This window comes from Phalacrocorax carbo, chromosome 2 (genome assembly GCF_963921805.1).
Source record: "Phalacrocorax carbo chromosome 2, bPhaCar2.1, whole genome shotgun sequence".
Taxonomy (NCBI): domain Eukaryota; kingdom Metazoa; phylum Chordata; class Aves; order Suliformes; family Phalacrocoracidae; genus Phalacrocorax; species Phalacrocorax carbo.
In genome coordinates this window covers 166152272-166164700 of record NC_087514.1, presented here as the reverse complement: position 1 = coordinate 166164700, position 12429 = coordinate 166152272, and the positions used below count along the sequence as shown (strand labels likewise).

Genomic DNA, 12429 nt, shown 5'->3' with positions numbered 1-12429 from the left:
CTCATGTAATCATTTCTAGACCCCACACACAAAACAGAGGGAGAGATGTGATCCCTTTAGGCCAGCTCTTGTCTCCTGTTTTCATAGGGCCTGGCACAATGAGTTCTGGACCACGGTGTGATTACTTTGTCTACGGGGATGTGCCGTGCTGGAACTTCAGCTGGCTTAATCACATGCTGCACTGCAGTTACAACAGGGTCATGTGCAAGGGCCGAAATGGATGACCCAGCAACTCTACAAAATGCTTCTGAGATTAGGGAACTTGGAAGAGGATTCTTCCAGCTCATTCCAGGGCATGTAAACATTATGGTATTTAATCCTTACAGTGCAAGCCAAGGTCTCAGAGGCGCCTGGCAAATACCTGCTCTGTCCCCAGAGGAAATATTTCGATGTTAGCCTTTTTTGAGTTGTGCCTCGATACCTTCTGTTTCAGCTGTGCATGTTGCTGGCGATCTCCCTTGTATAATGCTTGCTTCAAATTGCAGGGGGACACTGAAGTGGCGTGACGGACGCAACCATGTCGGAGATTTCAAAGAGGGCTTGGAGCATGGGTAAGCCTTAAAAAACAGGGGGTTTCTTACTTTCAAAATCAACTAAGAAATGGTACCTCCCAGAGGTACAGGGACACCGGCATCTTGTTAGGGAGACTCTATTCACAGTTACAGGCCAATTCATCTGTCCTGTCAAAAAAAGATACGTGGCTCAAGCTTGAGTAGGTTGTAACTTGGGGTGTGCACACATGACCTGTTCAGATGCTGGATTCAGCTGGATGAACCTGAACCCTGATTTCAAAAGCAATGTGAATTTATTAATTTGAAGTACCCTGGAAAAGTTATATTTTAGATATCTCTAAAAACCTCTCTTAAATGAGGAGTTCTGAGGGGACAGAAACCATACTATGAAATTCAAACATTATTGTTCTAAAACTTTTTGAAAATAAGACTTCCAGATTTCTCAGTTTCTACATTTCTAGTTTCTAGCTTTCTAGAGTTTCAGAATAGGTTAGATTTTTACAGGGAAAAAATGCCTCAAATAATTTTTGTTGGGATTAAGAAAACTTTTTGTTCGGACCAAAGCAATTGCTTTGGTAGTTTAACTCTGTTCCTAAACTGGGACGGGGTAGAGAGGGGCAAAAACCAACAACACTGAAAGTAGCTCTACAGAAGGAGTAGTGAGAAACTGTGACTGCAGCTCACGAGGAGATGAGCTCTTCCTTGGATCCAGTCCATTGACACCTAGAAATAGTGTTAGAGGTAGAGGTGATCCGTTTGGGAATCTCGAAGGTTCTTAGTTTTTAAACTTCATCCAGTACAATGAAGTCACCTTTTCCCATGCTGACCTCTGACCCTGTAGGTTTGGAATATGCCTCGTCCCACGCCGATCCGAAGACCGGTATGACTGCTATAAGTGCCACTGGTACAAGGGCAAGATGAGAGGCTACGGAATCTGTGAGTAAGTAAAACCCAAAGACAGGCTCTGGGGAAAAAGGGGGCACCGCATGTTCAAAGGGTGAAATGCTCCCACCCCACTGTGGAAGGCTCAGTCACAGCGTAAACCCCAGGGTAACTCAGGCGCCAGAAGCTTTTCCTTTGGAGATGGGCAGTGTGGCTTCCTCACAAGCCCTGGGTCTCCTGAGCATTAGGTTAGTAAGAGCTTCTCTGCAGGCTATGACCATTGTATCTACCTGGCATAGCGTTCTTTGCACCCTATAGGTGAGGATGTAATTTTGCATTCATGCCTGTGGTTGCAGAGCAGAGAGCAGCGGTGTGCCGTCAGCCCTGGACAGACCTGATGGAGCGCCCAGCTCTCTGTCTCTCCTGGCCATGCTATCGGGACTAACTCTTGTATAGCGTAATTCCTTAATGATGGGTGGGATTGTTGGTCACAGAGTCATAACTGTTTTTCTGAACTGCTGCAGGAAGCTGGTTCCCCCAGTTGGCTTTTTTATTTCTTTGCTTGCTCAAATTCTGAGCTTAAGCCCAGAACTTAACTTAAGAAATGGAATCCAAGGGTTTCTTTTTTACTCATCAAAATGCTTCTGGAAACAGCCATTTGCACACCTGTGTCTCGAAGTGCTGCTGGGAATTTGGATGGAGCCCAGTCTGCAAAGCACTGTATTGGGGGCCCTTGGTGGTGTCCCATCTTTACCCACTTAGAAGGCCAGAAACGGCCGTGGAGGCCTGCTCAGCTCGTTGTAGGTACAAACCGGTTTCATTTGCAGCCTATGGGGTTAAGTGGACAGGGCCAGCTTGCTTTGTTTACGTAGCAGTGAGCGCCATCCTCGTTTTTGCTTAGGTCATCCATGGCTTGTGGCCAAATGGGTTGGCCAATGTGAAGACTGGACTACCCGTTGTTACTGCGTGTACTTAGCCCTGCTTTCGCTGAGCCAGCTGTGGCGAAGTCCACCTTCCCAGCTGCTTACTATGGGATAGGCCGTCTTCCTTCCTAGAACCTGCTTGTTGTGGTCCTTATTGAGGAGTCAAACTCAGAGTACAGGACATGCAGAAGTCTCTAGGGAACTTGGAGCCAACTGAGCAGTGCTGCAATAGTGTCTCTGGTGTCAGATGTTAGAGCATGTTCATAGTTATAGATGATTGCTCTGCTTAGCGTGCTTTCTCTGCTGTAGCAGTGAAGATCTGCTGGCCAGCATGGACAGAGCTGGGGCAAACTTCTCCCAGAGAGATGAGCCCAGGAGAAGGGGTGGTTGGTGAGCGTAGAAAGGTGAAGGCAGATCTGGCTTCCTGCTTGATCTGATCTATTCCCACTCTGGATTAACCAGTGGTTGGTGTGACCTGGCTGGAGAGAGGTCAAGGACCAAGTGGCCTCTCCCAGGACAATTGCAAGCCTAAGTGTTGTGTCCTTAGATAACATTGAAAGCTAACTGTGGAGTGACTAGCTTGGGTGATGCATATTCCTAATAGTGAACAACTACAGGCTGTAGACCTATCAGTCAAACATTGGAATATTTATCAGGTCAGTGAGCCTAATCTACTCACTTTTCCGCCTTCCTACTCCAATAGTAGCTATCAAATAGTCACACTCTTAAATTCTGTCTCTCTCCTTGCAGGTATGGGAATGATATGGTCTACAAAGGTTACTTCAAAGACAACGTGCGTCAAGGATTTGGGATACTGGAGAACCTCTCAGCTGAGCATCCATTTAAATACACAGGACAGTGGGAAAATGACAAGAAGAATGGATATGGAGTCTGGGAAGACAGAGATAGGTAAAGGTGGTATAGATCAGAGCTGCCTTTAAGTGCCTGACAGTTTTGTCCCTCTATTGGCAGGGGTAAAGCTTCATGTTTTGATGGGAGGACTTGGGGATGAAGGGGGATGTGTTTAGCCTCTGCTATAAGGCTTGAACTCCTGGGGAAGCATTATATGAATTGAGTTTGTGCAGTACATCTGGCACTTGTGCTGCATAAAGCATTATATCAGGTAAAACTAGTCTCAGTGATACATCAAATTGACTAAGAACTAATAAAATGGGTAAAAACCATAATTTGTTTTCTGTTGCATTCCAGAGGGGAGAGATACATAGGGACGTGGCTCGATGACCACAAACATGGACAAGGCATTGTGGTAACCCAGTCAGGTGTCTGCTATCAAAGAACATTTCATGCTGATAAAATGGTGGTGAGTACCCATTTTCAGTGGACTTTCTAGATTGGTGGGACATGGAAATCCCCATCAAGGGCAAGATTAAGATTTCACTTCATAATTAATCTTTGAGGGAAAATGGAAAGCAAGAAAACTTAAGCATTGATGTTTTACCACAACAATGTTTTTGAAGAACAAGGCCTAGATGAAGTTTTGTTTCTTATCACCTTCCTGAGGTGCAGGTAGGAACTAGATGTGAGGCTGTTGCTTCTCCTTGCTCATGCTAAGGCACATTCTAGGTCTGGCTGTTTGACTGACTATGAGGTCACAATTACAGACTGCATTATAGAACGCATATGTGAAGTGCGCAGTTACATATGATACTGCATCTATCTTTGAGATCATTAAGTCTTTACCTTTCCAGTGTGAGATTACCTATGACAAGTTGGCTGCCCAGTTAGTTGGAAGTGTAGATGTTGGTGGGGAAAGCAAAAAGGATTGGCATCGTCAGAACCGGCTTGGAAATAAAAGCATTTCTTCTCATGAAAAATACGCACTTAAAAAAACAAACAACCCCTTCCCCACTCACCAAATTAGGACAAAATGTTTAGCATGGAAACTTTGTCGGAAGGGCTTTCCACAAAAACTCCATCTGCAGGGAACCAAAATAAAGCTGTCTTTTGGCCTGCCAGCTGCCAAAGGCTCCTATAACTTCACAAGGCTTCCGGGTGGGGAGCAGTCACTTCAGTTTTCCTAGTGGAAAATTGGTATGGCCAAGAAGCTTCCCTTGGAAACCTTTTATTTTTGCCAGAAAGGGTGCTTTCCATCAAGAAAACCATTCCAGTGGAAAATGTGTTACAGCTCTAAAAGTGACCGCATTTTCTGGCTGGTATGGGTACATACAAACCTTCGGGCCCAAACCATGGGCTGAGCCCCAACAAGAAAAATCTTCCCCTATTGTTATAAACTATCCTGTGCCTGTACTGCATCTCAGTGCTCCTTCTTTAAGGTCTTTTCCAACCTAAATGATCCTATGATTCTGTGAAGCAGCCGTGGGAGCTGGGAGGTAACGGAACGAGTCATTTTACAAATGCTTAGGAGCAGCTCATTAAAGCCCTGTTGACTGCACAGCAAGGGACGAAGCTAATTCTACATAGCAGCTGCCTTCCTCTTTTCTCTTCACCGTCTTGCAAACAATGACACAATTGGTTACAATCACCAATCATAGGATTGGGAGGACCACAAGTTTGACCCATGTGGAAACTCTTGGTCACTGTTCTTAGTTTGTTCCTTCTTCTAGAGAAATGAATGTAATAGTATTGTTGTTTAAAACCTCCTGACTACCCCGTACTTCTCTGTGCAGTGATGCCTCAGGGCTTATCTCTAGAGCACCTCCTTGCTTTTCTCTTGAGCACTGCAGTGCTATGTTGGGCTTTCAAAAAGGTTCTCAGAATTGACCACCCATAAATATTCCAAGCCAGTGGCTGTTTCTGGATGAACTTAAGTAGGTAGGAAATTAATGTCATGAATTCTGCTTTCAAATAAAGGGTTCTGGGATTCTGCTCTTGGAGGATGACTCTGTCTACGAAGGCAACTTCACGGAAGATCTAACATTTGTTGGAAAGGTGAGCACTTCCTTCATCTCAATCTTTCTATCCAGTTGCTTGCTTTCCAGAAGGGCTGATGGATTCAAAGTTAATACCCCCCTGCTCCAATTCCCCCAGAAAATAACTGGTTTTACCCCCCTATTATCAGTCTCCTTCACAGAAGGAAGGCTGCAGCTGAGAGGCTTCAGGTAGCTGGGGGGTTTGTGCATTGTTTTGGTTTTTACTGTTTTGTTTACACTGAGGGTTTGGGGTTTTTTGTTGTTTGTGGGACATTCTTGGCTGTGCTTCGCAGCTGCAGTCGGGATGCTTTTGTATTTTTAGAATAAATGTTTTAGCCTTTGTAGTGGTTGGGAACAGAGGAAATGATGTATAAACCAAACGGAGTTGCAGTATCAGCGCTACGCTGATGTAACAGAGATGTTAACAAAGCTGAGGGATCTTGGAAGGTTAATTTTGCAATCTGAACACTGCGCTGGTACATTCAACATTTCGTAGTTGATCTTGAACAGAAATATCTGGTCAAACTGCTCACAAAGTGCCCCATTGCAGGGAAAACTAGTCCTCGAGCTTGTTACAGAGATCTGTGATGAGTCTGACAGGAAGTGTGTTGTTACATCAGACTGAGTGGATGTCAAAATAGACACTTGGTAATGTTTGCAAATGAGATCTGTCATTTACTGACTTGTCATGGGAGGAACAGTTTGACATCGTCTTCTTCAGCCAGAAGACTGGGGGTGGATCTTGTAGAGGCTGATTATAGTGCTTAGATACTGCTTCTTCCAAAATTAATGTTTAGTTTGATCAATTAATCTAGAAAAAAAAAATACCTGTTTTTAATCTAAAGATGGAGTGCCTCCTGCTCTTAGCAATGAGGATTTCAGAATCGTATTCAAAGCCAGAGAAGTTACAATATTGCTTGGCTTTGGATTCGATCTAATTAAAATCTCTAAGTTTGAATCAAGCTACTGCATGTCTCTGTATTTGCCTCAGATAATTTAAGGTTTGTTTTGGTAGCAGCAAACATTTTGAAAGCGTTTATAGTGAATATTATATGATTCCGCCTCCCTGTGAGGCCAAACTTGGTTGTGGTTTTAACAAGCAGAGGAAAAACAGAGGAGAACTTGAAGTTTCATGTGTTCGCTCTAGGTCAGAAATAACCATTGTAAAATTTAAGCCAGAAAATTTTATAAAGCAAAGAAGACTTGGGTATTTGTAAAGCATGATGCAAATGTTTTACTCAGCAATCGTGGTGGTCTTTCCCCTCCAGAATCCTTTGTGTCACTCAATAGCAAGGGTGTGTTGTCTCCACTGACTGCCGCCTTAATGACACTATTGCTTTGGGTGCTGGAAATGTGCACCTCCACGCTGGAAGTTGTTCTTAGCCACCGTTTCAGGAGTTGGCTCTGTTGAAAAGAGAATTTGAGATCTCGATCCAGCTTGTTTCCTCTCTCTAATGAGATCTTGGCAGAATAACCCTTTATTTCTCCATTGCAGGGAAAGCTGTCATTTGCCAATGGCTTCATTCTGGAGGGAACATTTACTAACAAATCGGGCCAAGGCCTTCAGACGCACGGCATCCTGAACACGTCGAACGAGCAGCTGGATGACAGGATAACCAAAGCGTGAGCAGCAAGAGTTGACTTCTCGGGTTGCGGCTTGTATTTTGACTCCACCTAGAGGACCACCGGATCAATCCCTACAGGGATCAAGGCAGTCCTTGATGAAAGAGTTGATCTAAAACCAGGTTGATATGGAAGGAGAGAAGGAGGAAAGGAGAGCACAGTTTGTAATTTAATCTTAAAGCCACATAGGAAGCAGAAAACAGATGTTCTACTCCCATCCTGCCGCTGTCCATCCAGAGATAGTCCCAGCTTCAGACTAGCGTGGGTTTTGGAGGCTTAACATTTTCAGTGACTCGTGTGTGTGTGTGTGGGCACGCACATGCATTTCTGTGTCTATACACAGACAGGTCTGGAGCTATACAGGCAAAGCTGGGCTGCTAAAATGCATCACTTGCTCCTTTCCTGTCTCTGTGCTACTAGGTGAATATTCCTAGCTGATATTGTAGAGGTAGGGAAGCTACCAAAAATCAAGACATGAAGCACAGCACATGAAGCTCTGAAGAGGTTGAACTGGGTAGTGCTCTATGTGGAGGAAGGCTGCGGAGCCGGGATCAAAGCTTCACAGAGTACTGATGCTGCTTTGGCAGGCAATGGTGTGAACACAGGGCAGGGGTAACTGAGCTGAAGCTACCGGGCCACATCCTTTGGTATCAACTCTAATCCTCAGGGCTGAACCCTGCAAAGGGATGCTCTGGTTACCAGGCTGAAGGGCCTGGGTTCAGCCAGTTTAACCCAAATGAGGGAGTCGCAGTGGGAAAGACAGCTGCCTGTCCTCTGAGGGGAATACCTCTCGAAAAACCCCATTCAATTTCCTCCTCAAAACATTGCCAGAGTATCTGGAAACATTTACATCAGAGTATTTATGTTACAGAAACAGCTCCTGTTTCCTGTGCTTCTCAGATAACAATAACTATGGTGGTTGTTGCTCAGCCGTTGTCTTCCTATCAGTGTTTTCTGCAGGCTTTCCATTGAAATAAATAGTCTATATTTAAAAACATCCATAAGTGGAGCAGAAAGCCTGTGGTCAATTCACCAGCAAAGATTCAGATTATTGATGTACCGTGCACCAGGAATTTTTCATCACTCAAAGTACCTCGTTGCCAGGACAATAGCCTTGAGTTACTTTTCATTGAATTATCAGTTAGGCACTGCCAATTTCTCTGCTCCTATAGTTCTTGTCTTAAAATCTGATTCTGGAGAACCTTCCACATTTGAAGGTAAAGTCTGAAATAATTGAGGAGGGACACCGAAAAGCCTAATGCCGTGTTATGTTGTGCAGTCAGCTGGGCCTCAAGGAGTTTCCAGTAGAGAAGAGATGGAAGGGAATCTACGACCAGTTCCTGGAGTTCATCCATTCTGGCTGCAAAGAAGAAACGGAGGAGTCTTTCACGGGGTTCCACATACAAACGAGCAAGGAGCTGCGGAAATCTCAGGAGTACCTCTTCTGCCAAAGGTATGAGTATCGCATGCTCCCATTGCAATAGAGCAGCCCATTCGTGTAGAGAGGGTAATGGTTTACATTAGGGTCTGCCATGTGCTAAAGTTATGAACCCAAGCATTATCCAGTTGTTCCTGCTCATGAGGCAGGAGAATGAATTTGAAGCCTGAATTAAAGGTTGTGCTGTTGAGACTGATTTTTACAAGTGAAAACTTGGATGGGATTCATCTGATTAAATACGACTGACAGAGCAGAGGCACAGGCTGCCCAGAGAGGCTGTGGGGTCCCTTCCCTGGAGACATTCACCCCCCGCCTGGACGCGGCCCTGTGCCCCTGCTCTGGGGGTGCCTGCTCCAGCAGGGGCTGGGACGGGGTGAGCTCCAGGGGTCCCTTCCAGCCCCCGCCAGTCTGGGATTCTGTGAAATATAAGCATCTGCACATGACTGAGTCATCACTGGCTCCTCTTGTATCTGAGGGAGATGTAGCCGACATCATCAGCTGATGCAGAGCAAACTCATCTCCCCTTAAGAAAATATCTAAAATAGATAAGACGAGCATGTGCAGGATACAACTCAGGCTGGTTGTAAGGGGAGCTGAAGGCGATGAATTTAGATAATTACACGTGCTGTAAGTCAGTGGGGCAATTCCATTGAAAGGGTAGATAAAAATTCATTTGTGCTAATAGTCTTAGTTCCCCCTTGGTATCCACCTGCAATACCACTTGGGATTTATCCCAGTGCTTCACTCTGTGGTTTTCCTTTCTCACCTCTAATTTTTCAGGGGGACTGAGGACATATCCTGGAAGATAGAGGATATTCTTGAAGAGCTTGTCCAGCACCAGGGGCTGGAGTCACTACAGGGTTATTTAGAGAAGGTAAAGTTTAAAACCTTAATGACGCACGTCTGTCCACCAGACACAGGTACAAGTTATAGCAACTTTCTGTTAGCACATATAACGTTGCCAGTGACTTCAAGAGTCCTCTCTAAATTATGTTTGAATACCTATGCTTGTGAAGAAGAGTGTTATCCTTCACAATTTTTGGACACTCATTTTGCATACAGCTATACAGGAAGTGATGCTAAAGCTTCGCTCTTGGTTCTCAAATTGTGTCAGGGAATAACCAGCTGCTGGAAATTATTAATAAACCTCCATGCACTCTCGGTGGTTGTTTTTCATTCAGCCAGCCTTTTCCTGAAGTATCCTTTACTCTCTCTTGACTATCACAGCAAATCCCATCAGAACAGCAAGTTCTGCTAAGCATATTTCTGCCTGACAATGGGAGGAGAATGGGCTTGTGGCAGTGGAAATAAACCAAGATTATAGTTGATTACCTCCAGGCTTCTTGTTCTTTGCTGACAAGAGAAGGTTGGGTGGGCTTTCAGTGTTATCCTCTACTAAGTGCAAGGGTTGACTTGTAAAATTTTATTTTCTTCTGTCATGCAGGCATTGAAGTCTTCCCTGCACCCCCTGGGAAAGCTGCTGAAGGCCTTGACGATAGCTTTTCAGGCAACGTATTCTGGGATTGGGGCCAACAGGCACTTGCTGACTATGGCACAAGAGGAAGTCAAGTACTACGCAAAGAAAATATGGGAGTTCTACCAGTAAGTCAAGCACGCTGAGTCCTTCCAATGGGTATGGGCATAGAGGGATTGTGGAGTAGACCATTGGGATCAGTTTTTTCAGGAGACAGGGCTGCTTTATTTCACAGCGTATTTCTGGAAGACTTAGTGCTAGGTAAAGAGTTATTGGTGAGTAATGGTGAGTAAATGGTGCTTGATAAAGAGTATTTTGCAATAACTAAGGTCATATGGACCTGGGAAACCATTATTATGCCCATTGCTCAGTACATGACCCAGGGGCTTTAATGTGATTAAATCTCACTGAGTTAGGGCAGCTCAATGAGCTGTTGCCCATAATAAGCCAGTAACAAGCCAATTAGACAAGCACAAATATGAGCAAGAAACCTCACTAAGTAACGAGGACAGCAAAGTATATCAGAGCACACAACAGTGCTGTTCGATCCATGTTTGAATGAAAAATAGCTTAAGATTAACGTGCCTCAACTCAACAGGAGTTAAGAACATGCAGTGTAAGCGCATTTTTGAGGCTCGGCTGATGCGGGTAGAGACTCTAAAATGAAGTTGTTTAGTTGTGTGGTTGTGCCCATGGGTAATTAAGGACTGGATCAAAGGCATGATTGGGGTTTGAATATCTTTTAGGAGAAGGTACAAGAAATGCCGCAGTAGGCAGAGGTGGGGAACTCTGCCTCTAGCTGCACTCAGGGTGGTATTGCCTTAAAAATAAGAGGTTGGACGAAAGCTGTGTTGTTATCAGTGTAGCCTTGTGTGCTTGAGGAAGGCTGCCAGCCCTGTGATGAGGGGTTGGCTGTCCCGGAGCAGCCTGAGAACAGCAGCACGGCTGATGGGAACAAGTCAGATTTGATTCGGGTCATCTGAGCTGCGTTCATGAACAGCACAACAGGGCTGACAGCCTGAGCACTGGTTCATGTGAAGGTGTGTCTGAGCTCAGTGCATACCTTGGAAAGCTTGCTTCATGTCTCAAGACCTTTCAGGTGCAGTGTGGGGAGGGAGACCCATCTTGTTCTGTTGTGCCCCTAGCTAAGTTTCCTAGGCTGATACTTCTACACCAGAAAAAGGCAAACCCTCCTTAGCCTCATTTTAAGATTATGAAGTTTTGGCTTGGAAATATCAAGACAAACCCAAGCGACTTTTTCAGAGTATGAACATCCTCTAATATTCATAGATGGATTAGAGAATCAGTTGGTATGACGGGTCCTGAAACCTCATGTCCCTTGAGTGGGAGTACAAGGAGATGGTGCTCGGTGCAGACCGTGGTTAGGATCTCCAGAGTGACCACCCTGCTTTGAGACTTTTGAAACACTTATTCATTCCTTGCAGCTCCTGCTGGTAATGGAGAAAGCCCTCAAACAGTGACACGTGAATACTAAAACATCACCGCAGGGATTACAGAGCTTTACTGATACCCTACTCGATGCTGGGACACCCGAGTCCCTCACCTGTGAATAACAAATTACCCTTAAAAAAAGGAGGGGGGGAACTAAACCTCGGTTCTGCTCCTCTTCTAGGGGTTTGCTCCATCTGGCACTGGAACAGAAAGGCCAACTGCCCGCAAAGTGCGTGGATGGAGATACAAGGTATGTGTCACCACTGGTTGTTTAAATTTTAAGCTGCTTGGGCATATGGGGTATCTTCTAAAATACATTAAGTGCTGGACTGTTTGCTTTTGTCCATTTGAGTCAGGTTTAGTGCCCACACTTCTCTCTGAGTGCCAAGCTTTCGGTTGCTCTGCTTGAGGCATGACAGCAACTTCTAATCATGCTCTGCAGCAGAATAGAGTGGTGAGTTGGAGGTGTGTGTGGTACTCAGCCTTGCAAGATCACCCACACCCCGTGCTGCATGATTGTGTGTGAGACAGCACGTAGTAGTGCTGGGACTGCTTTGCATTAGTCACAGGAGCTTGTTCATTGTGGGGATGGTGACTTTCATACCGGCACTGAGAAAAAGGCAGACCTGGAAATAGGGAGTACAGCTGGGGAAATGTGGCAGAGGAGCCAGAAGACATGATGTTCTTAGAATAAGAAGGTAGGAACAGTTGTGGCAGGCCCAGGTTTGGGGGTGGGAAGAAGCGTCTTTGTTCAGCTGTCCCCATTTGGTCTGGATTTCTCCTTGCTCTAATCTGCAGCCATCCCCACTTGGGCTGAATGAAGCCAAGAGGTTGGTGGAATGGTAAGCAGCTGGAAAAGGGTTTTATCTTAATTTATTTGGTCTTTGTCCCATGAGAAATAACAAGTACTCTACGGAAACAGCTCAGAAAGAACACCTGGAGATAGGTCTCTGGTGCTCCAGGTTTCTCCCACTGACTAAGGAGATCTTGTGGAGAAACAGTACCCTGTCCTGTCCTACTGCATAAGATCCACTTGCAACTTCAGCTTGTGGGCACACACATGAGAGTGTTCTGTAGGTCACTACTGTCCAACCGTGACACTGAACTCAAGGTTGGGGAAGGAGGGGAGGACAAGGAGAACACCTTGCAGTCTCAGAAGCTGCCTCTTCCATTGTGTGTTGTAATACCAAGGTTATAAGTCTCACTGTAGGACTCTGCTTTACTCTTCTCCGCC

At 45.2% G+C, this 12429-nt stretch overlaps 1 protein-coding gene across 6 annotated transcripts in view; it reads left to right on the top strand.

The window, feature by feature from the left end:
* ALS2CL (ALS2 C-terminal like) overlaps positions 1–12429 on the top strand; it is a 73009-nt gene that overhangs the window by 54679 nt on the left and 5901 nt on the right. For all 6 annotated transcript variants that reach the window (XM_064445191.1, XM_064445190.1, XM_064445193.1 and 3 more), the window contains 10 exons: positions 486–551; positions 1354–1452; positions 3068–3226; positions 3527–3638; positions 5150–5227; positions 6704–6831; positions 8111–8284; positions 9050–9143; positions 9714–9871; positions 11377–11445. In XM_064445191.1, coding sequence (XP_064301261.1) covers positions 486–551; positions 1354–1452; positions 3068–3226; positions 3527–3638; positions 5150–5227; positions 6704–6831; positions 8111–8284; positions 9050–9143; positions 9714–9871; positions 11377–11445 — 1137 coding nt within the window. The remainder of the gene's footprint in view (positions 1–485; positions 552–1353; positions 1453–3067; positions 3227–3526; positions 3639–5149; positions 5228–6703; positions 6832–8110; positions 8285–9049; positions 9144–9713; positions 9872–11376; positions 11446–12429) is intronic.